This window comes from Nicotiana attenuata, unplaced genomic scaffold (genome assembly GCF_001879085.1).
Source record: "Nicotiana attenuata strain UT unplaced genomic scaffold, NIATTr2, whole genome shotgun sequence".
Classification (NCBI taxonomy): domain Eukaryota; kingdom Viridiplantae; phylum Streptophyta; class Magnoliopsida; order Solanales; family Solanaceae; genus Nicotiana; species Nicotiana attenuata.
This window is the reverse complement of record NW_017672087.1, coordinates 29197-50244: the sequence shown is the minus strand read 5'-3', so window position 1 is coordinate 50244 and position 21048 is coordinate 29197. Positions and strand designations below refer to the sequence as shown.

At 39.6% G+C, this 21048-nt stretch overlaps 1 protein-coding gene and 1 long non-coding RNA gene across 2 annotated transcripts; one reads left to right on the top strand and one right to left on the bottom strand.

Moving 5' to 3' along the window:
- Window positions 1–1102: 1102 nt before the first annotated feature.
- LOC109211729 (50S ribosomal protein L18-like) lies at window positions 1103–4627 on the bottom strand. Its single transcript, XM_019375299.1, has 2 exons — window positions 4497–4627; window positions 1103–1682 (listed from the first exon to the last, which is right to left on the bottom strand). The coding sequence occupies exon 2, from the start codon at window positions 1678–1680 to the stop codon at window positions 1324–1326; it is 357 nt and encodes a 118-aa protein (XP_019230844.1). The 5' UTR covers window positions 1681–1682; window positions 4497–4627; the 3' UTR covers window positions 1103–1323.
- LOC109211730 lies at window positions 1689–2748 on the top strand. The gene is made up of 2 exons (XR_002065761.1): window positions 1689–1821; window positions 2279–2748. It is a non-coding gene; the product is annotated as an uncharacterized LOC109211730 (long non-coding RNA).
- Window positions 4628–21048: the final 16421 nt, after the last annotated feature.

Below are 21048 nucleotides of genomic sequence, written 5' to 3'. Positions count from 1 at the left end.
ATAAATATACTATTATAGTATATTGTATATTATTACAGCATACTGTTACAGTATATTGCATATTATTACAGTATACTATAACAATATAATATATACTATAATAGTATACTGTTGTAGTATAACTATATACTCCTATAGTACATTGTATATTGTAGCGCTATAATGTTAGGTAACTGTGTTCTTCTTCAATTATTACAACATATCGTTGAAGTATATTGTAAACTATAATAGTATACTGTTGCAGTATAGCTATATACTCCTACAACATATTGTATACCGTAGTGGTATACTGTAGCTGTAATCTTCTTCGATTTTCAACTGAAAATTTCGATCTCAAATCAGCTCCAAATAATATGAACTTCCAAAAGGTACTATAAGCAATATTTAGCAACACCCACTTTGAATCAAACAAGAAATCTTCAATTAAAAATTTTAAATTCAAGGGCCAAGGCAAGAGCAAGAATAGGGAAAGAACAATAGAAAAAAAGTGGAGCAGAATTGAAACTAGCCAGAGGTCAACTTTTCAGATAATCAGATCTTATTTCCTTTGAAGAATGATATAAGGGAAAATGGAAGAGTTTGTCCAAGTCTTCTTCATGGACGCGAACTTTATCCTATCATTGACATCTGGGTGTGTCAAAAGGAAGAGTTTGTGTGCAAGAACTAGCTGGGGTTGTTGTGTTCCTTCTTCCGCATCCATGGCTACCTTTTTCTTTGCTATTGCTTGATTTTTTTTTTGTTTCACTGTATTTCTGATTCTTTCTTGTGGAAGAGTTTATACAAAGTTAATAACCGGGTAAATAGTTTTGGGCGCATGGATAAGAGTAGTAAATAGTTTGGGCCTGGACATTAAAAGGTAAATAGTTTGAAATTGATGGGTATAAAGTAAAATTTTCTCCATTTTATTCTCTAATCCCATTAAATTGAAGCATATTACCGTCACGAATGATGTACAGCATTGAGACATTCTTAATATTACTGACAAATTTTATTTGATTCCCTCAAAACTTAAAGTCAAGAAAATTATCAATTGCTTAATTAAAGCATCTTCCAATCACTATCCTTAAGTAGGCGGTTTGAAAGCCTAATAAGTTATTATACGTTGATCAAAGTATCATGTGAATTGTGATAATGTTGCAAAATGTGACATCTTATACATTGCAAACCACACATTGCTCCAGTTGCAAGAAGTGAGACGAGAAATTGTCCAAATAGCGCTTAACTAGGAAAATGGATTTGCAAAGCCAATAGACAAATAAATTCTTTGCCTTGGGGAGGAAATCCGGCAGGACATGAAACGAGGAAACGGTCATGTGCTCCAAATCAAACCAATTCTATGCCGGCTTCTTTCACTGAATCAATAACTGCTTTGACCTTTCCATGGTATCTTTGCTCTCTCTTAAAGAAAACAGATATGGCAGGAATACCTTTAGCCTGCAACCGCTCTCCCAATAACTTACCTATTTTTGCAGCTGCAGCCACATCTCTAGTATTTTCTTTTGCTTCTACCATGGCAAGCCTTAAGCCTTTCTCTTGTGTGCTTGCAGAAGTAGACACTGTTGCAGTTGGCGTGTGAACTACTTGAGCGTTTACATACTTGTTTGTGAAGTGCATCCTCAGCACATATGGTTTGAGATACTTCGTCACTCTGTCTGGTCTAATTGGCGGAGGAATCACCATTTCTGCTTTTAAGGAAACAAAGACATCAATGGAGTGTCAATAAGGAGGTTAACTGAAATATCATAAGATCTCAGATAGAGCTCAACATTCAGGGAGTACTTCTCTTCTTCAAGAAATGAAATTTTGTATCTCATTCTAAAGGTAATTATTACTAATTGTAACAGATAGCTAAAAGAGAGTACAAAAGCCACATTTTTATGAGATAGCTTCAAGTCAAGTACTGGATTTACAACTCAAAGATCATTTAAGACTTGCTTTCATCCTTCACTTTCGTAGACCAAGGCAAATTCTTTTTAGCTAGACTCCAGCGAGCTTCATTTATAATTTGAACCAATGCTCAGTAGTTGAAATGCGAACAATGTCATCAGAGAAGTTAGGTTAAAGAAAAAAACCCTTGATGTCCAGAGAATGAGTAAAAAATATTTGGAGACACTTTTGACATCGTTGGTCAATTTGTATATCTACTACTAGGCAGTGTAATTTTCTCCAAAATTTTGATGCTCCGTTTAAACTCATTGGGAAGTACTTAAACTTGTTTGAAAGTAATGTCTCATTTCACATTAAGAGAGGCATTGTTCAATTTATTGCCTTTTTACAGTTATATGGGCAACAACAGGACAAAAGAAGATGGGTTTGATAACAAGGGAAGTGCGGACAGAAAGCAGCAGGCGGGGAGCAGTAAGCTTGTTTGCAAAGGTTCAGACTGGGCAAGGTTCTGCAGACAGGATTAGATAGACCATTGAAAGTTTGTTGAGGTGCAAGGCCCTGGGGCAACGTTGGGACGTGATGAAGGATAAAGCAGGGCAATTGTTTGCATAAAGGGGAAAGTCGTTTTTTCTCTTTTGACTCTTCTTTCTGTTTGCCTACATATGCTATGAGGAAATAACCTAAAATAATAATTCTGACACCCAAAAGAAACAATACAAGAGATCTGTGCGTCATTTCAAGCACACTTGTCTCTATCTTTTGTCTCTTTGGTGTAATTTAAAAGCTGTAAATGACTTGGAGAGCGAAAAAGAGTTCTTTCGCTCCTCGATCCCTACTAAATGTTGCAATTTTGTATACCAACACTCTCTTGGTGCTAACAAATAACATAATGAACCTTACTTTCCTCTAAAATCAAGAATTAAAATATAAAACAAACAAAAATATAACACTTCTTTGCCCTAAAAGTGTCTTTAAATGAGAAGGCCACAACCAAACACTAAACGAACTTATTTCCAAATTTTATACTAGGATAACCCCCTAACCAAACAGACCCTGAAAGTTGAGATTACAAAACATTAAGATTGGAACAGGTATATGCGTAGATAGAAGGGCGTGCATGAATTTCTTCTTTTCCATCCTAATGATTTAATGACATCTAGGAAAAAGGTAAAGCTATTCAACTAATTTGGATCAAAGTCTAGTAAATCAAACCCTTCAGAGTAAGCATTCACTAATAAAGCGATCCAAGTGGTATTTGACGGGTCTGGATTCCCTCCAGTAGTAAATGCTCCAGTAATGCTCAATACCCATAGCCACGTGTTCCTACAAAAATTTTAACGGAATTGCATATCTTCTCCTCCAACCATGTAACACTCTTTTTCTCTCCCCAAACAAAGAACATATACAGAGAACCAAACATATGCTCACTTGTTCAGCCAACAAACTGTACATTGTTCCATTTTCATCTCTAGCTTGAAATAGGAATTCATTTTGCTTTTTCCAGAGAGCAATTTAGTTGAAACATACCCAATCCTTTTGCTTCTTTTCGTTTCCAAGTTCCCTACACCTTATTTCCTTTAAAACAACCTCTTGGAAATGTTCATGACAGTATGGAGTAAATGTTGTAGAGGAAAACAGTTACAGGAAGATGAACACAAGATCTTTTCTTCTCTGCTACACTACTCATATTTAAAGTTTTCATTCAATTTTATTTTCCACAAGCTTTGTTTACCCATTTCGAAATCTCTTGTGTTCAAAGAAAGAATAACAGATTTGGAATTCTCTAGTGAATCTGTTTCGAATTTGGCAGCGAAAGCTTTTCATTATGTTGGGGTACTGTGCGGCTATTCTTTGTTTGGGGAGAGAAAGAGAATGTTACATGGGTGGAGGAGAAGAGATCAATCTTGGCCATAAAAATTTCTAGGAGCATTCACTGCTGGTATTTGACACTAGCTACATGTCAATTAGTGCAGGTTGTAAGTAATCATTTTAACTAGTTTCTCTAGAGAATATTATGGAGTTACTGAATCAGGACCTGATCTCGCAATCTCTGTAAACATCATGTGCTTCTTGTTAATTAGATGTGACAATATTTTTTTATAAGGTAAAATAGATTTGACGAGTTTGATAGCAATGTCAATGTAAAATACTACAGCTGACAAAAATAATCTGGTAAATATTAAACCTTTATACACATACAAAGTTTCTGCAAATCAACACATTCTACTGGAAACACAGTATAAGATGGACAAACATATCAGCTAGTAACCAAATAATTATCAAAAAAAAAGGCCAAGAAACTAATGGCAGAAGTTGCAAAAATCATCAGTCTCACTCGGAAATAGGGAAAGTTAGTCTGCAAATCGAGATGAAATATGCAACTACGGTTATAAAGATTAAGTAGTATATACACAAACGGACCACGACAGATATACACGCTAATCCTACGCCGAACCACCTTCTCAAGACTTCCCTGACCTCCACTAAAGCAACTCAGTACCACGCAGTCATACAACACCATGATACCACCAGAAACCACAACAGTCGAAACCCCACATAGAGACAGGTTAAAAGAGAGAGAGAAAAAGAGACGGCAGAAAGGGACTAACTGGAGAAGTTGCCGACGGTGTTGGATGACGGAATAGCGGCGACCAGTCTGAGCCGAGGGTTTCTGGAAGGATTGGGAATTTGAGATTTGCTCGTCCAGTTGTCCTTTCTTTCTAACAGCTTGTTTGGATGGTTGTTAACTATTGTATCGTATTGTATTGTTTTCACCGAATAATTGTTTTGATTGTTTAGTTAAAATTGGTTGTATTGTATTGTTAAATCCATTGTTCCGGAACAATGGAAAGTCTATTTTTTGAAACAACCGATTTGGTGTGGTGGAATCGTTTCCTATTTTTCTTTCTAATTATGCCCTAACTTATTACTTTATAATTCTATTTTACCCTTTACCTTTTTATTTTAAATAATAGCAAAGTCTCTTTCTCACATAATTTTGTAATAGAATTCTACATGAAGTCTAATAACCGATATAAATTCTCAAGACGACATCCCAAATATAACCTAGTATATAATAACCTACATACGTGAAAAACTCATTTTGTTCTTCTGCCGCTTCTCTATACTCTTCAGGTAAATATTTTGTTTTACTTTTGTCTGAATGGAGTCTACTTAATATTTTTTTTAAAATTTTTATTATTATGATCTAATTATAAATATAGTGTACTTATTATTATTTTTAATATTATTAACTTGTTCAACTAATTTCGATAGAATTTGCATGAATTTAATTGCTTAATTTATATATAAGACATAATTAGTGATTAGTTAGTAGAAAGTGGTTTTCTTAAATAATTTTTATGTGTAATTTTTGATAAATTAAATATTTAAAATAATTGAGGGTATTGTAGTAAACTTATCAGTTAAAGTACAGTACGATACAGTCAAACCAAACAGCAAAATGTTATTTAACAACAACGAACAATACAATCTATCCAAACATTGTATTCATAAAACGATACGATACAATACAATACAGTACAATATGATACATTATAAAACGATGGGGAACAGTGATCCAAACAAAGTGTAAGAGATGGATCGCGGGTTGTTGAGTTTTAAAGAACTATCGTGCATTTTTCGCTTTTTTGGAAATCGCCGCAAGGCTGTCTTGTTGAGACCGTGTGTGGGGCTTAGTTATGTAAGGTTTAAAGTTATTGACCAAAGTATATATAGCGGTCTTTTTAAAAGACGCTATACTTTAACGACCGTTTGGCCAGTCAAGTATAGCATCTTTTAAAAAGACGCTATATGTATAGCGTTCTTTACTAAAACGATATACATATTAAGTGGGCCCACAAATAGTTTTTCTGTGTGTAACTGACATAACAATAATTCAACTGGGTATAGCATTTTTTAAAAGACGCTATACCTCAAATAATTGAACCTCGGACTGGTTTTTGGCTTATTTAAATAGGCGAAGGATTTTGTAAAAATCCATTCATAAACATCTTCAAGTGCTCTGAAATTTTTCTTTGTTAAGTTGTTTTGCATTTTGTCATAACGTCTGAAGAGCGAAAAATTAGGGTTTCATTATATTGGGGAGTGAGGTTGTGGTGGCGAATAACTCAGTAAGCTATAGTTTATCTCCACAGTGTCATGTTAAGTTGTCACTTACAATGGAGTACGATAGATTGGTATTATAGTTATGTAATAAAATGAGTGTGAGCAAACGTTTGGTGAATCTTAAAATAACCGGAAGATATCCGTATTATGTGACTCCGCAAGGGGTTGCTTGTTATGCTAAGTTTAACAACGAAGACGATGAAACTCTGAGAGATTTTTTGGGGACTCCGGATGAATACAGGGAATTTATTGTGATAAAACTGTTGGAAATGTACGCCAAGACTAAAGACGTTCGCAATAATGAGGTTGCGCAAAGTAAGGAAATCCCTCAATCATCGGGTGGTTATTTTGAAGCAGTTTTAGCCGAACAGGTTCCGACTTAAAGAGTTTGGTTAGATCTAAACTTATCTCCACATGCGAATGAGGAGCGAGGAAATAATTTTTCCCCTAGTATAAATAATCCACAAGCCGAGTGGTAAGCTTCAATTTTCCTTTGTGTTACGATGTATATTTTTGTGTATTGTATTTGTATTAACACTCATATATTCCACAGGGGGTACCGACCAGATATGAATTTTACAAGTTATGAACCAACAGCCTGTTGGAATATGCCTAGTTTTGGTGTGTTGGATCATGGTGGTCCATCCGAGAGTCAGCATCAACAAGATAATGTGCATCATGGGATATCAACACATTATGATTTGTAAGTGAATATATAAAGTTATATGTATTGTTTGGACCAATTTTAGTAAATCATTATTTCTTTGGTTGTGCAGTGAAAACGAGCAACTTGATGGTCCTGCCCTCACTCAATTGCTCGAAGATGACGTATTTACTCGGGATCTGGCAGATGCGCAGAGTCAGGAAGATAATGGTGATTATGACAACAATGTCGATGAGTCTGGAGATGACACACCCTTCCCTGACGAGGGTGATGATGAGGAGGAAGAGAATGTCGAACCTGATTTGACGAGGGAGCATGCTCCACCTCCCGTTAGACCAAGAGTGTACGAGTCCCACGTGTCGTTTCATTCAAGGCATATTTCCTACCTTGATCATTTGCCAAGTACGCCAGATGTGGATGCCCTCACAAGGGATATTGATGAAATTCGGACAGCAATGTGGGATGAATCTAGACCAACGGTGGTGTCAAAGAAAATGTTTTTTTCTTATAAGGCGCGCCTAAGCAGGGTGGTGAAAATGTACAGCGTAAAAGAGTGCCGTGAGATGACGATATGGGAGTCATCTCCAGATGTATACAAGGTTTTTTGCCGTAGATGGCTTACGGGTTGTAATTGAATGCTGTGTGCGATAAAGAAGAAAATAAATATGTGGAAAGTGGGTAAATACATTGGCACCCACAATTATAAAATGGAAAAATTCGATGGGAATCACTTCAAATTGGATGTTGACTTGATTTCTCTTGTCTTGATTCCACACATTGAAGCGTCCATAAGGTACAAGATCAAAGAGTGTATTACATCCGTCCACCAGGAATATGAGTGTACTATTACCAAAAGAAAGGCATATCTCGAGCGCAAACGTGCATTTGAAATTGTTTATGGTGACTGGGATAAGTCATTTGCATCTCTACCCCGGTACATGGCCGCATTGCAACACTTTAACCCCGGGGCTATTGTTGAATGGAAGCTTGAGCGGAGTGCGGGAATACCAGAATATATATTCAGATACGTGTTATGGGCATTTAAACCAGCAATCGATGGTTTTGTGCATTGCTGGCCGGTAATATCCATAGAAGGTACTCATGTCTATGGAAAGTATGATATTAAGTTGTTGATCTTCATTGCAGTAGATGCCAATGGACAAATATTTCCCCTAGATTTTGCCATCTGTGCCAATGAAAGCCAAGAGACGTGGACGCTATTTTTGAACCACTTGAAGGAGCACGTTGTTAAATAACGTTCAGATATTTGTCTAATATCAGATCGGCATGGCGGTATATTAAGTTCTATAGAGCATTTACCTGAATGGCGGGAACCATATGCATACCACTGTTACTGTGTGAGGCACCTGAAGGCCAATTTCCAGAAGAAATATCCCAACAAGAAGTTGTATGATTTAATGTGGCTGGCTGCAACTGATCACCAGGAGTGCAAATTCAGGAGGCGCATGGAATCGATCAGGCAGGAAGATGAAAGAGCCTATCATTGGTTGATGCGACATGAGCTTCACAAGTGGACATTGCATGCGGATGGTGGCAGACGATGAGAAACCCTGACTACAAATGTGTTACAGTCTTCCAACGGGTTATTGAAGTCTGCACGTGGATTGCATGTCACTGCCATGGTGCGGATGTCATTCAAACAGACGGCGGAGAGGTTTGTTGAAAGGCATAGAGGTGCATCGGAATCGGAGAGGGGTGTTGAATTTATGCCAATACCAATGAAAAGATTTGAGAAATACAGGAGGCGAGCACATTAGCATTCATTTCTACAGTATTGCAATGAGTGAAATATTTTTGAAGTTCGCACCGCTATCCATCAAAATCGGGGGAATAATATTCACACCGTAAATGAAGCCAGCAGGTTGTGTTCTTGTGGGAAATGGTCCATCTACCACATGTCGTGCTCACATGCCATCAAGTTCTTTCAACATACAGGTTTAGGGCCAACCAACTATGTTGATAAGCAATACAGTGTTGCTGCATACTTAAACACATATAGTGGCAGTTGCCGCCAGTCGGTCCTGAGCATTATTGGCCGCCGGAACCATTTTAAATGGTGTGTAACAAGGACTATTTGCATAAGCTACAAGTGCAAAAACGAACGCGTATAAGGAACCAAATGGATGTTGGTGATATCGTTTATGCACATAAATGTGGCATATGCTCGCAAATAGGACACGACCGTTGTAAATGTCCTTCAGCTGGTTTGGGTGGCGATGGTAATCCAACTCCTGGTGGAAGTTCATCTAATGTGCCCAACTATCAAGGATATACGTACTATTTTTGTTTCCGTAATGTATTTGTAATAAGTGTATGTACTTGTTTATCTTGCAGAATGTATGAAAGAAAATTATGTTTCCATTGCTGTTATATCTTTTTTATATTTAACATTAATACTTCAGTACAACAATTTAACATAAACCTATTTAAACAAAAAAAACAATTGTCATTCGCCATTATCATCGCTGTCTGGCACTATTTCATTGTCACTGTCTTCAACTTCTTCGTCTACATCGTGTATGTACCCTTCGGGACCGAGGGCATCGTAATCTAGACCCTAGTTGACACGCATTTCTTGTATTTCATCTCTATCATCAAGAAGACCACTTGCCTGATTTCTACAATAATAGGGACACCTACGTCCAACGTCTGTGGTAGAAACTTAGGTAGTCCCTCCCACTCGACAATTGTTGGGAAAACAGGATAATCATTGTCTCTATGCAATTTATCATTTTCTAATAAATCCAAGTACTGATCATCCGTTCCTCTCAAGAAGTTAAGATCATCCATTGCATGATGAACAACAAGTGCCTTTTCCATCTCTAGAATCTCCTTCATCAGATGCCTAATCACTTCCGGTTCATCTTTGTGTGTGTTTGTTTGGAAGGCTGCAAACAGTGCTTGTGGCACAACAAGCCCATGCCAGCGACACAGTACTTCGTAATCACACCGTTTCGCCCCAAATTCGCATACCTTCAGGCTTTGTAGAATGTGCTTCGCCTTAATAATGTGCCCTGCGACTTTGAGATCAGTGTGTATATTGATAGGCTGATTTTCCAAGGTACGGAGAACACCATACCACTTGTCATCAGTCAAGTCAGTGTAGCAACCTAGCATAATTTTTTCAAGGTAGGGTTCGATAGTGTTAAGACGTGATCCATGGGGATCTGTTAAAATACCTTCACCCTTTTGCCTCTTTTTGAACCACTTGTCAAATGTTAGTGGTATTTTTTTAATGGATGTTGTAATATTTATTCAAAAGGTCTTTGAAATACATATGACTTGGTTCAGTTTAAGAAGCTTTCTTATACCCGAAATAATCATTAGCACGCGAAGCATAGTGTCACGACCCTGAACCCAGACCCGGTCGTGATGGCGCCTCTCGTGAAGACAAGGCCAGCCGACACATTTTCAATCCAGTTTTTAAGCAATTCAACAATAAGCATTTCGTCTAAAACATGATATAAGCTCAGAAGTAACAATGACAATACAAAACAATTCACGGAATATAACCCAACTCAGCCCGATACCGGGGTGTCACTAGTCATGAGCATCTACTAAGTCCAAATACAACTGACAAAGTCTGAAATGTACTCAGTACAATCTAATAGGATGAAGAGAGAGAAAGCAGTGCTGCGAACACCGGCAGCTACCTTGCTAAACTCTGACGACTATGCCTCCGATCAATCAATACCCGCTACCGGGTCCAGAAAATACCTGAATCTGCACACAAGATGCAGGGAGTAAAATGAGTACTGCCAACTCAGTGAGTAATAATCTAACTAAAGTCTGAATGGTAAGAAATCACGAAAAGAGCATCAACATGCTGTATAGAAGCAGTTTCAAAAACCAGTAAGAAAGCAATGAAGCTGTAAAATCCTTTAAAAATCTTAGCTCAGTTTAAACTCTTTTGAAAATGACTTTTTCAACAGTTGCGCAAATGAATGCAGAACAACTAGTGCAGATAAACACAGAAATCCGCCCCTCGGGCACAAATACACAATTAAGCAAGTAAATGATAGGCAAATAAGAAAGATAAGCACATAAGGTTCGCCCCTCGGGCACAATGTCAACAAATCCGCCCCTCGGGCAATATCTCAGAACAGTACCAGCCCCTCGGGCAATCACATAGAACAGTATCAGCCCCTCGGCCAATCACATCAAACAATACCAGCCCCTCGGGCTATATCTTACATCACACTGGGCACCCGCGCTCACTGAAGGTGTGCAGACTCCTGGAGGGGCCCCTTACGGCCCAAGCGCAATAACAAGCCATCTCGTGGCACCAAATCTAGGCCCTCGGCCTTATATCAATCAATCCACCTCGTGGCGTACATATCTCAGTCCCTCGGCCTCAAATCAGTATCAGTGTATCACCGCTGCGGCGTGCAGCCCGACCCAAAAGATATCCTCACAACACAGGCCTTCGTCCTTACTCAGTCAAAAATCACATAAGCCTCTCGGGCAACAGTAAAACAGTGTTTCTCAGCCCAAAACATCATTTGAGTATTAAAACTGAGTGAACATGGCTGAGTTTTGAAAACAGTGGAAAATAACATGACTGAGTTCAAGTAATAAGTCAAAACAGTGAGAAAATATCAACAAACCCCCCCCCCCCTCCGAAGGGTTCAAATAGTTGGCACGAAGCCCAAATATGGCATGCAACCCAATTAATGATGATAACAAATAGATTTCAGTCAAATACGCGATAAAATCATCAATCAGGACGGACCAAGTCACAGTCCCCAATAGTGCACGACCCCACGCTCGTCATCAAGCGTGTGCCTCACCTCAATATAGCACTACGATGTGCAATCTGGGGTTTCAAAACCTCAGAACATCATTTACAATCATTACTCACCTCGAACCAGCTAAATCCCTAGCTCGCGACGCCTTTGCCCTTCGAATTGGCCTCCACGTGGGTCGAAACTATCCAAAATCAGAACGAATACGTCACAATATGCTAAGGGAACAAGACCCAAGCGAAAACAATCAAAAAATACCAAAAATCCCGAAATTAGCAAAACCCGAGCCCCGGGCCCACTTCTCGAAACACAGAAATTTTTACATCAATAGATTCCTTATCTCCCCACAAGTTCATACATATCGAAAGTGTTCAAATCCGACCCCATATGGTCCTTCAAATCCCAATTCAAAAGTCCAATTTCTCAAGCCCTAGTTCTTCAATTTTTGGCTTAGTTTTCATGGTTTTATAGGTGGAATTCACATAATAATCGAGTTTTTAGTCCACGAATCTTACCTCCCAACGATTACCCTTGAATCCCTCTTCAATATCATTCAAAAAACCTCCAAAAACGAGCAGCTATGGGTGAAAATAGACCCACATTCGCGAACAAGACGATTTTAAAAACATTCTGCCCAGGTCTGACTTTCCTTATTCGCGAATGCGGTCAAACTCTCGCGTTCGCGAAGCACAAACTTACGTTGACCACTTTTTCCTCTATACGAACGCGTAAAACCCATCGCGAACGCGATGCTTCCACCATTTAAACCTTCGCAAACGCGCTCACACCTACGCGAACGCGATAAACAAATGACCTTGAACCCATCTGACCCAACTTCCTCTACGCGATCGCGAGCGCCTTCTCGCCAACGCGATGCACAGCTTCGCAACCCTTCGTGAACGCGGCACCTGCCACGCGAAAGCGAAGGCCAAACTTTCACCTCCCTCAGCAGACTCTTTGCAAACGCGAGGGTCCTCTCGCGAACGCGAAGACCAAAATGTCTGCAACTGCTGGAACTCAAAATCTACAATTTTCTGAACTCTCAAATGAACCGATTGACCACCTGAAACTCACCCGAGGCCCCCGGGACCTCAACCAAAGACACCAACACATCCTAAAACCTTATTCAAACTTGTTCCAATCATCAAAACACCTCAAACAACATCAAATCACCCAAAACACATCGGATTCAAGCCTAAATTTCTAAAATCTTCCGAAATACGCTTTTGATCACAAACTCAACCAAACCACGTCTGAATGACCTGAAATTTTGCACACACATCCCAAATCACATAACGAAGCTACTGCAACTCTCGGAATTCCATTCCGACCCTTATATCAAAATCTCGCCTACCTACCGGAAATCGCCAAAATATCAACTTCGCCAAAGCGGGCGGAGCGCTCGTTATCCTGACTTTTAATTCAATCCTAAATCTACTCCGGACCTCCAAAACCCATTCCGATCACACTCCTAAGTCATAAATCACCTCCCGAAGCTAACCGAACCATCGGAACTCACATCCGAGCCCTCTAACACATAAGTCAACATCCGGTTGACTTTTCCAACTTAAGCCTTCCTAAAAGAGACTAAGTGTCTCAAACTTCACCAAAACAAATTCGAATTCAATCCGACCAACCCGATACCACAAAACACGGGTAACGAAGCATAAAGAAGTAGAAATGGGGGAAAACAAAGCGGTAACTCAAGAGACAACTGGCCGGGTCATCACACATAGCGCGGTTACATACCACGTTATGTGTATTATCTTGTTGACCTAATAAAGCTGCCGTTCTGCAAAAGCTATTATCTGGAAATGCTGTATTGTACCGTAAAAGGAATCATTAGCACGCGAACCATAGTGCAGTTACATACCACGTTATGGGTATTGTCTTGTCAACTTGATAAAGCTACCGTTCTGCAAAAGCTGCTCGCCTGGAAAAGCTGCATTGTACCCGAAAGAATCTTTAACACGCGAAGCATAGCGCGGTTAAATACTACGTTATGTGTGTTGCCTTGCCTATAAATAACTAGTGCATTTTAGTTATTATCTGCACTTAACCAAAACAAATAGCAATACTTTCCACAAAAGCAAGGTTTTTTTTCATTAACACATGTCTGGACGCAATGACCAATCAATGTGCTATTGTGGCAAACGTTCTATGATGAACTCATGTTGGTCCGATGGTCATGTTGGGCGCAGATACTGGATGTGTGTAAACAGGTTTGGAGGTAATGACGGAAATTATTGCGATTTTCAGGAATGGTATGATGAACCCATTGAGCAGGAATGCTACAAAAAATCTTTGCAGTATATTTGGAATATGAACTGTGAATACCGACACCGTGAGTCTGAAATGAAACGAGAAATTGCGGCATTGCAGGAGAAACTAAAAGAGAGGGAAGAAGAAAAAAATAAGCTGGAAGAGAAATTTAAGTGGTTGGAGCAGAGAATACTAGGCGGTAGTGACTAAACAATGACATGTATGTGTTGAGTGTAGTATTTTATCTTTATGTTTTCCGTGTCTTGTATTTTCATTAGTTGTACTGAATTTAAATTATGTTAAGTTGCTATGTTTCTGTTTGTGTTTGTTTTGTAGTATTAAAATAACGAAGAACGGGAGAAATAAAAACATAATGCACATATAATGTAAACAATAAAAATAGTTTTCATTATTTACCGAATGTTATATGTACATAAAATACAAAAAAAATCAATGTGTCGCACATCCTGTATGCTTTAATGCAGCCGTTGGCCTGAGGCGCATCCCATCCCGCCCGGCTACACTATCAGGATCATCCTCATCACGACGCCTCTTTGTCGGAGGATGAGCTGCAACATGATCGTCAATAAGGCTGGCAGGCTCGGTAGAAGGGGTCGTCGGTGCAGTAGTAACCTACAGAATAATGACATATTTTAGTATATGAAATATGTAATAATAATGTAGGGGTTGATTGCATAAAAATAATTAAAATGTCTTACCATGGTCGCAGCGGGATCCTGAATATACTCATCCGTCTCAGGCATGTGAGTGTCGCACCTAGTGGCCTACGCGATTGGCGAGGATGATGGCTTCAAAAAAGATTTGCTTTAGATATTTATGACTAATCAATGAGATGAACACAAAACTTAAATAATAGTAATACAAACTAACCAAATCCTGTGGAAGATCCTCAGCATCCCTCGGCGATGAGCCATAACTAAGTTGGTGCCCACTATGCACATCTCGTACCGGACGAGTATCAGCAACTGTCGATGCCTCTGGATGGTCAGCAAACAATGCATCCTAGTCATGTGAGGTAAAGGTCGTGCCCGCAATCGACAATGGAGCTGACGGGGTCACCTGCGAAGTCCCTGGAGTAAGCCCAAAGCTAAATGATGGGATATCGCTAGGATCAGGGTGGTCACTCGGCTGATCAACTCCAACATCCTCAACATGTGCCTTAACGCCCCCTTGCAGGGGACCACCTCCTCACCAACCCCCACGACCTCGTGGGATACCCCTAACTCGTAGGACACCCCTACCTTGTGGCACACCCCCCCTCGTGGCACACCCCTGCCACGTTGACCACGTTCAGGCTGCACTGCTGGCCCGCGATGGTACTGCTCTGGCGCCATATAATCAGCCTCGTGTGCTAAGCGGTCACTATTTCGGGCTCGCTACAATGTCCTGGCAGCCAAATCTGTAACCTGCCGGCCATAGTCGTGCAAAGCGGCCGCTACCTCGCCGGTATGCTGTTGCATCTGCAGTCCCAGCTGGTGGAACATATGTAGTCCAATAACCTGCACAAGATGTAAAATATTAATTGCGAAACGGTAATGTTAACATTATAACTAAGTATTCATTAAATGGTAATGTTACCAAATAACATACCAGCGCCTCATGCCTCCCGACGTATGGAACGAACCGAACGCCAGCGCGATGAACGAGATTCCCGATGATAAGTCGGGTAATGTTGCGGGACCAGTCGATATACGCATGCTCACCATCCATAAGATGGGCTGGAGGGGGTGGTGGAATCAGGTCGCGCCGCAGGTCCCTAGTCTCGATCTACACCTCTAGTCATGCCTCATATGCCTGGTTAACCTTCGAATGATCATCCCGTTGGTAATGTATCCTACCCAAGCGGGCGGTGGAGGTACATGCTGTGGTCGACCAAACAGGCGAAGGACTCGCTCAGCGGCATGATGCTCGAGAATATCGAGACATATCAACGGGACGGAAGAGCTCCACATAAGTCGCCCGGTCGAGGAATAATCGGGCAAACTAGCTATTACCGCGTCGCTGTATGGCGATAAACTATCACGTAAAAATAGGAACCGTGAGTATACGCAACACATATAAATCCAGGCCAAATAAACTTAAGCATAGAATTACCTGCGCGTCCTCTAGCAAATAGAACAAATCTCTGCAATACGGGAGATTATGTTGCGCCTCGTACTCACGTCCGTATCCCCGCCTCTCAACCCACCTCCTAGCCAAAGGGAGAAACGGTGGAGGTGGTGCATCTTGAGCTATGGGTGGTAGAGGTGGCTGAAACTGCAGGAACCGCTCCCAAGCCCAAACCTAATATACAATTTGAACGTAAAATTTAAGGTATATTTTTATGATGTATGTTATAATGAAGAGAGTATTTGACTTTGTTTTCACCTGCAGCAGCGGCATAAATCCTGCAACGTCTCGCTGGGTGCCCATACATGCCCAACACATCTACCGGTACAAGTAACCAAGAATAGCAGCACCCCAGCTATACTGAGGTAAATCATCTAGCTGCTCAAGATGATGAAAAAATCTCAAGCTGACTAGGTTTCCCGAAGTGTTCGGGAGCTGTACGCCTCCAAACATAAGCAGCAACAACGACCTCGTGTACCGGTTAATATGAACCTACGGTGTATCATAAGCAATGTCATCATGCATGGTCTCCAAATACTGCCGGATGGGCGTCAATGAAATACGACTAGCCCCAACCAATACACCCTTATCCTCTGGCCGGAAACCGGTGAGCCGCTGCAAAGTCTCCAGGTACTGAGCGCCCGTATAATCTCTCATGCCTTGCAGAAAAGCAACATCAAGTCCATCAACCGGAAGCCCATAAAGGACCCCACGTACTGCAGCGTGATGGTGGCCTCGCCAATGGGCAAATGGAATGTGTGCGTCTCTTGTCGCCACTGCTCTATCAAAGCCACGAGCAACGACCAATCCAGTTGCAGCTAGTCGATCTCAATGATCCTATAAAAACCCGTATCCTGCAGGAGTCTGACTACACGGGGATGGAGCTGGCGTTCCTTAAGAAAGCCCCAGACATCGTCTATTCTTCTAGAACGTAAAGTCTGGGCTAATAACTCCCCCTCCCATATGTAGGAAAACCTATGCTCGGCATATAGCTGTAGTAGCTCTAGGGAGGCAGGTCCCGGATGCAAAGGCGGAACCTCCATGACGACTACTGTAAATTGAACAAAATTAATTACATTATTTTTCTTTTCAACTGCTTAAATATATTTCAATACCTTGAATATCAAATTTTATTCGATATTTTTACTATATTGTTAATTAGGTTGATACATTTTCAATATTATAATTTTATATTTTATATGTTACTTTAATATGTCAGTTTTATTATTTTATATGTTACTTTTATTATTTTATATGTTTTTTAGTTATTCACCTATTTTTTACTATACATGATTTAATTGCTAAATATTCACATTTTGGTTCCGGACACAATATTTGAGGCCCAGTAGCACCAATGTTAGTTGTTTTATTTAATATGTTAGTTTTATTATTTAATATGTTTGTTTGTTTGTTATTGACTTATTTTTTACTATGCTAAAATTAAATAATTAATTTTTATAACTATACAAGATTTAATTATTAAATAATCACATTTTGGTTCCGGACACAATATTTGAGGCTCAGTAGCACCAATGTATCCTGAATTCTTATGTTCTTATGTTTGTTGACTATAATTGGAGATAATTTGTGTTTGAATATCAGCTTTTTGACATATTTCTGGGAATAAGAGATACTTCAATGATTCATTCCTATAAATACAAGGTTACTACGCTAAAGGGCACTACGTTTTACTACGCTAAAAGGTCACTACATGTCACGACCCTAAAAGCGATCCGGTCGTGATGGCGCCTATCGTGAAACTAGGCTAGCCGACACAAATGCCAAATCAAACTAGTATTTCATAAAAGATATTTTTAAGCTATTAATTGATAATATCTCATAACATGGGTCGATATAACAAGTGCGGAAAAAAAATAACACAAGCCCGACATCGGGATGTCATAAGTCACGAGCATCTACTAAGGTCTGTCTAAGTACAATAAAGACTATCATAGTTTGGAAATAAAGATACTAAAAACAGTCTGAGGAAGATTAGGAGGAGAAGTGCAAGGCTGCGAACGCCATGCAGCTACCTTGCCGACTCCGAAAAACCTGCTGGATGAACAATCAGCGCTCGCTATCGCGACCAGCAACTCCTGGATCTACACACAAGGTGCAGGAAGTAATGTGAGTACGCTACCTCAGTAAGTAATAAGAGTAAATAAAAACTGAGCAGTAAGAAATCAGATAATTCCACGTCATAGCACTACAACAAATATAGTACATTTCCAAAACAATATAAAAATCAATTATCTCATAAAAATCCAATTTCAGTAAAAATTCTTTGAAAAAGATATCTTTCTAATAGTTTCAATAGAGAATCAATAAAGTTTAGGGTAAAAATGATGAAAGTCACAAATAGCCCCTCGGGCAAGTCATGTATCATAAACCGTCCCTCGGGCATAATATCAACAAAAACAGCCCCTCGGGCAACCTCACAATTACTCATAATCCGCCCCTCAGACACAACATGAATCAAGAACAGCCCCTCGGGCAACATCATATCACTCACTCTGGGTACCCGCGCTCACTGGGGGTGTATAGACTCCGGAGGGGCTCCTACAACCCAAGCGCTATCACAAGCCATCTCGTGGCATAATAAATTAGGCCCTCGGCCTCTCATATATCACAAAATAGTACAACATGCTGCGGCGCGCAGCCCGATCCCATGATATCCTCACAACACAAGCCCTCGGCCTTACTCAGTCAGAAACCTGTCAAGCCACTCGGGCTAACAGTAAAACAGGGTGCTCAGTCCAAAATATCATTTATGCATAAAATCAGAGTAAATAAGACTGAGTTATGAAATCAGTAAAACATAGCATGATTGAGTACAGTTATTAAATCAAAACAGTGGGGAATTTCAGTAAAGAAAGCCCCTAAGGGTCCACACAGTTGGCACGAGGTCCAAATATGGCATTCGGCCCAAAACATGGTAAAACTTTCTACATATGATAGTATCAAGAAGTTTCAGTCAAATATGCTACTTAATAGTTGCTACAGGACGGACCGAGTCACAATCCCCAACAGTGCACGCCCCTCACGCTTATCATCTAGCGTGTGCGTCACCTCAAAATAGTACAATGATGTGAATCCGGGGTTTCATACCCTCAGGACAACATTTACAATCATTACTTACTTCAAACCTGACCAACTCTAACCCGCGATGCCTTTGCCTCTCGACTCGGCCTTCAAATGCTCCAAATCTAACCAAAATTAGTATACTATCATCAATATACGCTAAAGGAATGAATTCCACATGAAAATAATCAAATTAAACCAAAAATCCCGAATCGGACTCAAACCCGACCCCCGAGCCCACGTCTCAGAACCCAACAAAAATTACAAAACTAGAAACTCCTTTCACTCTCGAGTCTATACATATCAAGACCACCAAAATTGGACCCCAAATGGCCCCTTAAATCCCTAATCAAAGCTCTCCAAAACTCAAGCTCTAACCTTCAACTTCACCATAAATTCCCCACACATTTCATGATTAGGTAGTGGAAGAATCATCACAAACACCAAATACAAAGCCCAAGTAAATTACCTCACTGAAACCCCTCGATTCTCCTTTGAAATCACGGCTTGGAGCTCCAAAATCGCACAAAAATGGTGAAAGAATGACTGAAATTCGCGAAGGTGCCTTTTTATACATTCTGCCTAGCACTTTCGCACCTACGGCCCAATTCACGCACCTGCGGTCCAAACGCGACATTTGCGCATTTCACTTAAGTCTCCAGTTTCCACACCTGCGCCCCAGGCCTCGCACATGCGGGCTCGCAGGTGCGGTCAAAACCTCCGCTCCTACGACAAACACCGCATCTGCGGTTTCTTCCCGCGTCTGCGATCATCGCACTTGCGGTCCCCACTCTGCAGGTGCGGAAACAATAGAAGCAGCATATTCAGCAACATCAACTCAAATCCAAACACTCCGTCAACCCCCCAAATTCATCTCGAGGCCCTCGGGACCTCAACCAAACATGCCAACAAGTCATATACCATTATTCAAACTCGTTCCATCCTTCGGAACACTCAAAACAACATCAAAACACCAAATCACCCTCGGATTCAAGCCTAAACCTATCAAACTTCCGAATTACGCAAATGATGCAAAAACCTATCAAACCTCATCCGAATGACCTGAAATTTTGCACACAAGTCAAAAATGACACAACGTACCTACTCCAATTTCCGAAATTCCAATCCGGCCCTGATATTTTGTTTAACAACTAATAACAATTTCTCTATTTTACGAATTTTTTTAGCACACTAATACTATAGTCCGGATAAAAAAAACAAATTACTTAAATCGCAAAACAATCACAAAATAACATAGAGCACATAAAAAATAACTAATATGCATTTTTTATACAAGTTTTAACAAAAACTAAGTCGGAATACCTCGATATAAGGTTTTTAGAAAGTCGAAGATTTTGTGATTTGGAGCCGATACAAGCAACAATGTCCGAGATAATGCCTAAACTAGCACGTGGGACCGAGAATCTTTACTTTTTGTAGGACGGGTGGGCTCTACTCAAGCTTTTTTGGTTTAAAAATGGAGNGATTTCTGAGATTCTGTTTTGGGGAGGATGGAGACCGTTTTTTATAATATATATATATAGCGTCTTTTCAAAAGACGCTATACTTAACTAGCCAAACGGCCGTTAAAGTATAGCGTCTTTTAAAAAGACTCTATATATATTTTGGTCACTAAGTTTTTTTCCACATATTTTTGTTCTTTGAGTCCAAAAGAACCACATTTTGGTTTCCGGAAGCAAATCATGTGATTCAATAATTAGCACTGTTGATTTCTAAAATTATTTAATAAATAAATAATTAAAGTTCTTTTCATCTATAGGAATATGAATATTCTGAATAAGTATTTATTAATTGAGCTATCATGAGAATGAATATCATTTGAATATTTTTCCTGAAAATGGATAACCAAAAACTATATCTTTATTTGCTAGATTTTCATGTCTTAGTTCTATGTCTCAAAATTATAATACACTTATTATTTTGCTATTTAAAAACAATTTTGCATTTATTCATGAAGAGTGATATTTTAAATTATAGTATTGATAAATTTATTGAGTATTTACTTTTAGGGAGGTATAATATACAGTTTGATAATATTTTTTTAAGAAATTAAATTATAATTTTTAACTATTTGAAAGTTAATATGCTATAGTTGATTTATATTTCATG